Source organism: Vipera ursinii (genome assembly GCF_947247035.1).
Source record: "Vipera ursinii genome assembly, chromosome: 6".
NCBI lineage: Eukaryota > Metazoa > Chordata > Lepidosauria > Squamata > Viperidae > Vipera > Vipera ursinii.
The window spans coordinates 3462143-3470571 of NC_139515.1; the positions used below are offsets into that span (position 1 = coordinate 3462143).

The 8429-nt window shown below is 45.6% G+C and overlaps 1 protein-coding gene across 1 annotated transcript in view; it reads right to left on the reverse strand.

Moving 5' to 3' along the window:
- RELN (reelin) overlaps positions 1–5734 on the reverse strand; it is a gene marked incomplete at its 5' end in the record, with an annotated part of 292461 nt that extends 286727 nt beyond the window's left edge. Inside the window, 2 exons of the mRNA XM_083366535.1 lie at positions 1745–1855; positions 5545–5734. Of these exons, the coding sequence (XP_083222661.1) occupies positions 1745–1855; positions 5545–5734 (301 nt within the window). The remainder of the gene's footprint in view (positions 1–1744; positions 1856–5544) is intronic.
- Between the last annotated feature and the right edge of the window lie 2695 nt (positions 5735–8429).

An 8429-nucleotide genomic window follows, 5' to 3' on the forward strand; every position in this document is an offset into this window, starting at 1 on the left:
TATTTTATTCCATTCCATATTTTCTTTTCTTTTCTTTTCCATTCCATTCCATTCCATATATTCTATTCTATTCTATTCTATTCTATTCTATTCTATTCTATTCTATTCTATTCTGTTCTGTTCTGTTCTGTTCTGTTCTGTTCTGTTCTCTACTCTGTATTCTATTCTATTCTATTCTATTCTATTCTGTTCTGTTCTGTTCTGTTCTGTTCTGTTCTGCTGTTCTGTTCTGTTCTGTTCTATTCCATTCCATTCCATTCAACTAAATTTCATTTTTGATGTGCGCTGTTGTGCTCAGTGTTAAAAAATAACAATAAAGGTTATCTTATCTCATCTTATCTTATCTTATTTTATCTTGTCTTGTCTTAAAAGCACGAAACTAGGTGCTGACACTGCGTCAATGTTTCTCATTCAAAGTAATCAATTTTCTAAGCGCCAGATTTGGCTCAAAGCACACATTAGGGTTTGTCCATATACTTCTTCAAAATGCTTCTGACTAATTGGATTTATTTATTACTTTCAGTTGACTAGGACTCGGGGGGGGGGTGGATGTACAGCATGCAAAAATTAGGCCAATCTCAAAATACAGTATTATAGGGCAGTCTGCAATACTATACTAGTTTCACATTAGTGAAACCATTGGTGGTGGTGGTCAGTAGCTCTACATGGATCAGTCCCCAAGGCTTCTGGGAAAATCCAAGTTTTTGCAAGTCTCCAGAAGGCCATGAGTGTTATGTATCCAGGTGCAGGCATCTGCATAGCAGCGGCCACTAGGGGGCGTTGGCCTGGACAGTTTTGGCGGGAAACCCAGTTTTGGCGGGAAACCTAGGGCCAACCCCATTGGCTAACCGCCTACCTGGCCAGGTATATAAGGAGGCCAGGTAGCCCTTGTTCTCCAGTATGCACCCCCCCACACACAATAAAGAGCTGGACACGTACTCCGGCTGGCATCTCTTCCTTGCGTCGGACCCACTACATTACAATGAGGATGGGAAATTTGGAGGGAAAGCTGTTCCAGAGGACAGGAGAGCTTAAAAAAAAAATGTTGCCATCAAGTCGTTTCCTGTCACACAGACTACAGACCCACAGCAGGGCTCATTTGTCCCAAATGGACGGATGGCATTTCCTTGGGAACAAGGGTCTTTTAAATACCCCAATGTCACCCCTTTACAGGAAGCGACCACGGATGCAAGCTGTATTAGATGGCTTCAAGCATGACGCTAAGTCCAAAAGAAACAGTTTTCATTAGATATGAAGCAGGACACCATGTCTCTCTAGTTCTTCCGTGTCTGTCTGTTAAGTTTGCATTGCTTCTTAACCCCTGCCTGCTTAAATTACCAATTACAAAAGCAATGGACAACTTGTTTCCTGAATCCCCAGCTGGGCCACGATTTAAATGCTCTTTGCCTCTGAATGTTTTGACATATGTTAACCTTTTAGGGACATGACTGTGGGGCTAAATAGCCTCTAGGATGAGTTTCCCATTGACGAGAATAGCAGCATAGGAGCAGGGCTACAAAATCTGTCAACCATTAGATGGCAGCAAGGAGATTTTTCTTCATCTCTTGGCTGCCATCTAGTGGCTGCCTGAATTGCTGCAACCCAGATAGTATAATACCGTACCACGAATTATTTCTCCACCTGTGCTTAGTCAAAGTGGACATTCTCTAAAACGAAATAAAAGTGAACACTGTTAGGTTAATTATCATAATTAATTTTTTCCAAGAAAAAAGATTGGACTTACCAAATCCAAATGCACTGGATCCGCCAATGCTCTGAGAAGTTTGAACACTGGTCGATGTATAAAGTCCCGTGACCAATATGCCATCAAAAAAGGTGCTTGTTGAAATAGTCACTGAAAGGGGAAAAATATCTTTTAATATCCTGCAATATTTTTTATTAAAAATAATAACAATAATAACAACCCTCATTTCCAGAAGAACAATTTTCCCAGCCTTGGTTTGGATTCAGATATGCTAAATCTTTTCATTCATGGGTGCATTTAATCCATTTATATGGCCAGCCAGCTTGTGAATCTGAGTTTAGACAAGATAACAAGATGTTAAAACAATAAAACCAACATTTTTGATGCCACATATGCTGACAGCAGGAAGAATGCTCTGCGCAGGGAAAAAATGGAAGGATATTTTGACACCCACCATGTGCAAATAGCTGAAGAAGGAGAGTGCAAAAGTTGGGTTGAAACTTAACATTAAGAAAACCAAGATCATGGCATCTGGCCCTCTCAATTCCTGGCAAATAGATGGGGAAGAATTGGAGGTAGTGACAGATTTTATTTTCTTGGGCTCCAAGATCACCGCAGATGGGGACTGCAGCTAAGAAATTAAAAGATGCTTGCTCCTGGGGAGGAAAGCCATGGCAAATCTAGACAGCACAGTAAAAAGCACTAGAAAATAGAGATGGGATGGGATGGGATGGGATGGGATGGAATGGAATGGAATGGAATGGAATGGAATGGAATGGAATGGAATGGAATAGAATAGAATTAGAAGAATGGAATGGAATGGAATGGAATGGAATGGAATGGAATAGAATAGAATAGAATAGAATAGAATAGAATAGAATAGAATAGAATAGAATAGAATAGAATAGAATAGAATAGAATAGAATTAGAAGAATGGAATGGTATGGAATAGAATAGAATAGAATAGAATAGAATAGAATAGAATAGAATAGAATAGAATAGAATAGAATAGAATAGAATAGAATAGAATAGAATAGAATAACGGAACAGAACAGAACAGAAAGAGAAGCTGGAAGGGACCTTGAAGGCCTTCTAGTCCAGCCCCCGGCCAGTGTGGGTGGGGTGGGGTGGGGTGGGCTTTTCTCCTTGGTAGTTCCTTCATTAGGTATTATTTCCTGCTTTGATTGTTGGCCTGGCATCACCAGACACGCAGAGATGAAGCACATTTACACACCATTCATAAGACAGTAAAAACTCTACGAAGGAAACAAAAAAACCCTGAACACATATCCTCCAGCAAGCAATAGCCAGATAAGCATGGATTAACATTAAACAAGCTACAGGTAGTCCTCACTTCATGACGGGTCACTTACTGAATATTCAAACACATGACGGACCCCCTCCCCAACCCAAAAAACCCCCCCTACTTGCAATCCGATCCGAAAGTTAGGGCTGCTCCAATGCCCCCCCACGGTTGTTCCTCCTTACAACCAACTTCAGGGATGCTGCAGCCCCTCCCTTGCCTAGCTCTCCCCCATTGGGTTTCCGTAGGTTTCCCCCCACCGGGCCCCCACAGGCCTTTCCCTACCACGACCACCACCAGGTCCACACAGGTGTTGGGTCTCCTCCCCACCCCCTCCTCATCTAACTCAGTCTCCAGGTTTCCAGGTCAATAACAACCACTAGATCTGCTGGGCTTCTGCCCTTCTGCCCCATTCTTCCCTCTTTCTTTCTTGTGGGTTATTCTCCTGATTGATGAAAAAGGCTTTGCGTCTCCGCTCAGTAACTTCTGCAAAACATTGCTACGTGGCACTGCCCGCTTTCTGAAGTATTTTTTTTAATCCCATTTATATCCCGCCCTTCTCCGAAGACTCAGGGCGGCTTACAAGCTTAGCAGTAGCCTTCATTCTATGTATATGCCTGCTTGTTAGGGCTTTCACACACACCCCCAAGCGGCATTATTACAAAGTCAGCTTAATTGCCCCCAACAATCTGGGTCCTCATTTTACCTACCTCGGAAGGATGGAAGGCTGAGTCAACCTTGAGCCTGGTGGGACGCGAACCTGCACTAATGGCAAGCAGCTGGTGTTACTTAAGGAGGCATTAGCCCACTGCTCCACCAAGGCTCTTTTTAAAGAGCCTTTTTAAATTTATATTAATGCGACTGCTTGATAATGTTAGTTGTTCCAACAGGAGAGTGTCGGAAGATTGCTCTATTATTTGAATAGCCTTGGCTAAGAAAAATAAATAAATCAAAACGAATGTTCTTAACAGCATTAGGCCTGAGCGAAATTATTTTCTGCCACAAAGGCCTTGAACTAAGCGAGCACTGGCATCACTGAAGTAGGTGGGCTGGGGGTGTCCTTCTGACAGATTAGAGAATTAATGAGTGCTTTGATGTCTTAAGCCTAAACAAAGGCTTACGCACCATTCACACACACCCCTTTTTTTTCTTTTTTTGCAAAACAGAACAAAAACCCAGAGAAACTGCATTGTAGTTGCTTGCTTCTCTCCCACGAAAATTCATCAGTATGTTGTTTTTTTTCTGGGTGCTGCAATTAAGAGATTATAGCTTTTAGCTAATACGCCTTTGGAAACCGTGACCTTTCCTGGAAACAAAATAAACCTCACCATTTACTACTCAAAAATTGTCTGGGACCAAGAACTCTGGAATAAATCTGCGCAATTTATCCCAAGTTATAATGTAAGAGAAAGAGGAAACTAGTATAAAGGACATACAGATGGCGTACCTATAGATGGCATATAACTCCATCGATCATTCCTAAACTAGATTAATCATATCATAACACATGCTGAAAGTGCCATGAGACAGAGAGAACATTTTATCCTATGTTGTGGACATGTAAAAAAAAAATCTCAAAAGTCCTGGAAAGAAATCACAGTGCACAAGGTCACATGACCTTGGCATTCAAAATATAAATCTATGTCTAATTATAGCAATAGTATTAGCATTTAGACTTATATACCGCTTCACAGTGCTTTACAACCCTCTCTAAGCGGTTTACAGAGTCAGCCTTTTGCCCCCAACATTCTGGGTCCTCATTTTACTGACCTCAGAAGGATGGAAGGCTGAGTCAATCTTGACCTGGTCAGGATCGAACAGCTGGCAGTGGGCAGAATTAGCCTGCAATACTACATTCTAACCACTGCACAATCAGGGCTCAGTTATAATTATAATTAGAGTCGTATAACACCAGTGTAGTAGACCCTTAAGATTTAGAAAAAGAAAAATAACGAAATAGATATTAAAAGGTTTTCTGCTACTTACAACCTTAGCTTCCTCGGTGTGTGTGTGTGTGTGTGTGTGTGTGTGTGTGTAAGCATTAAGTACCCTCAGCAGACAAAATTAAATTGTAGACATTATTAATGGGACTATTAATTAAAGAGAGAGGCAAAAGGATACAAATAAAATAACTTTCTCATCTACAAGGAACCAGGAGAAGGCGAAATATTCTAAATCCGAACTGTGCCTTACTAATTTATTCAGGAATACTTTCCACACTAAAAACACCACAAAATCTGCAGCTATTTTAAGGCAGCACCAACAGGTACAGCCAACAACTGAGTGGAAACACCTGTCATGCTTTGCTTCTGAATAATGAATCCTATTCTCTCTGCACAAAACTGGCTGTGGGTTTCACTTAATTACCAATGCAGGTATCAATACAATGAACTACAGTTGGAACCAAACTTGGACTGTTGGCAAAGAAGGCAGAGCTGTAGGCCAGAGTTCTCCAAGCTTGGCGGCCCGACGTGGAGGGAGGGGGGGGAAGAAAGAAGAGATGGTTTTATGGAGGAATGAATGCATGCGCACACACGAACATCCCGCTGCTCGTACGAAAGGGACCGTGAGCATTTGAGTGTGTGGGCACGTGAGCGCTTGTGCATGGGGATGCGAACTCCCGCAATGCTCGTGGCGATGCTCGCACGAGTGGGGCCAGAAATCCCCACGATGGTTGTGTCGATGCTCACGCAAGTGGGGCCACAAATGCCTGCACAGCTAGCCATTCACATGGCCCGGTGGCCAATAGGCCACGGTCCGGTAGCGGGCCATGGCCCGCAGGTTGGGGACCCTTGCTGTACAGGAGTTGGGAAAACTAAGAAGCCTCCTGTAAAAAAAACAATGAGTAATCACGTCCACATTTGTGCCTTTTAAGCAACATGGAGAAAAACAAAAGAAAAGGACGGGCGTATAAGCCCTGTCAGATGGCCCAGGGTACGGGTGTAAAAGAGGCAGGATTTCAGCAAACAGAATATTCTCTAGAGACGGATAACGTGCGTTGCTCTGTTTTGGCATCTCCAGGCCCACGTGGGAAGACCCGTTTCTCACATGGGGTTTTACAGTATCTCCCCTGCAGTAACGCCAAAGGCAAAATATTATGCCTAGCCCAGAGCTTTCCTTAGTCAGGAAAATATCAGTGAAGAGAGAGAGAATTGGATAATTCCTGGAAGTCCTTTGTCATCCAGCTTCCATTTGTCTATGACAAGATACTTGCTTCGGCCTGAAATTCAATGCCATTAAATCTTTGGGAAAGTTGCGGTTGGCCTTGTTCTTAGTCCAGTGTTTCTCAACCGTGGCAACTTTAAGATGTGTGGACTTCAATTCCCAGAATTCCCCAGCTGAATTCTGGGAGTTGAAGGCCACACATCGTAAAGTTGCCACGGTTGAGAAACATGGTCTTAAACCAAGATTTGTAGATACTCTGATAATATCCCACAGAGGCACAGAGCATTAGTTTTTGTTCTAAGATGCTCTTCCGACTTAAGAGAAAATCCTAGAGCAGGGGTCCCCAACCCCGGTAGCGGGCTGCGGCATGCCAGCAACCGGTCCACACAAACAAGCAAAGCCCCATCCGCGAGATGCAGGCAGCACACAAAACCACACACTCTGCGGTCCGTGGAAAAATATTTCACGACGGAACTGGTCCCTGGTGCCCAAAAGGTTGGAGACCTCTGCTCTAATCTTAAATTTTAGGCCTATCTGATTTTTACCTCAAAGAGGATGTTGGCAACTCCTTTGCACGGACAGTTCTTAGAAATTTAATCTGGAGCATTTGGGGAGGGGGGCGTTGTTTGTTTGTTTTTTTTCCCCTAGGACGAAGGCCCGCCTGGGCATACGGTTCGGTATTTGAGGTTAAGGTTTCAGTTTAAAATAGCTTCAAAGCAGTCGGTATTACTTCACCTCTTTTGGCAAAATAGAATTGTTTGATGGCATTTGCAGATCTTAATCGGGGAGACTTAGCTGAAGCTGAATTTTGCCAAAAGGAGTTTTTGAGACTTGAAAATAGTCCATTGAATCCTGCCTCACCACGGCGAGGACCTACGTACACAGACGTCTTTTGTAGATTGTAGAAGGCGGCAAGGGGCCTCCAGCATAAGCCCAACAAGAGGCGGTGAGACGCTCCGACCCTCTGTTCTCCCCCGGAGGACCCGGGAGCAAAGGTGCGCACCCTCCCATGCTAAGGCTGGTCTACCTGAATGCAAGGTCCGCAGCTAACAAAGCTCACCTCATTCGTGACCTAGTGGAGAGTGAGCATGCGGACCTGGCCTGCATCACGGAAACCTGGCTGGGCCCAGAGGGGGGTGTTCCTCTGGTTGACCTCTGCCCGCCAGGTTTCCAGGTACTGCACCAGCCCCGGGCTCATGGGAGGGGCGGGGGAGTGGCAGTTATCATCAGGGAATCCCTTAGCCCGCGAGAGACCACCGTCCCTCAGATGGTCGGTTGTGAGTCTCTCCTACTGAGATTCGGCCCAGGGGCGCAGTTGGGTCTGCTGCTGGCGTACCTACCACCTAATCGTGCAGCGGCGGCCCTACCCGAGCTACTCGATGTCCTCTCAGGGTTGGTGGTTGAATTCCCAAGACTCATGGTCTTGGGCGACTTTAATCTACCGTCCCTGGGAGGATCGTCCGAACTGGCTCGGGAGTTCATGGCTTCCATGACGGCCATGGACCTGTTGCAAATAATTTCTGGGCCGACTCATGAGAGAGGCCACAACCCAGACTTGGTGTTCTTGTCTGGACGGTGGCGTGATGATGTCGGTGGGGGTGCCACAACTATTACGCCCCTGTCATGGACCGATCACCACCTCCTGCGGCTAGACTTCCCCCTTGCCACCCCCCACCGTGGGTGCACGGTGCCAGTCAGATGGTACCGCCCTAGGCGCCTAATGGACCCTGATAAGTTCCAGGCAGCGCTTAGGGACTCGCATGCACCCCCTGCTCACAGCTCGGCGGAAGCCTTAGTGGAAGCCTGGGAAAAGGCAGCCACGGAGGCTCTGGACCGAGTTGTACCCTTGCGGCCTCTGACCCGGCGCAGATCCCAGCGAGCCCCATGGTTCACCGAGGAGCTCCGGGAGATGAAGCGTCGGAGACGGGGCCTAGAGAGCCGTTGGAGGTCCAGTCGATCCGAATCCGACCGATTGCGACTAAGAATCCTCACCAGGTCTTATCTCGCTGCGATAAGGGTGGCAAAATCCAACTACTTTTCCACCCTCATCGCGTCCGCAGATAATCGCCCGGCTGCCTTGTTCAGGGTGACTCGCTCCCTATTAAACCAAGAGGTGAGGGAGGAACCCTTGCAGGGTCGAGCCGAGGAATTTGGTCAATATCTGCTGGATAAAATCGCTCGGATTCGAACTGGTCTGGACTCCAACTGGGCTGAGATGGAAGAACAAGACATGGACAGTCTTGTCGACGTCATCTG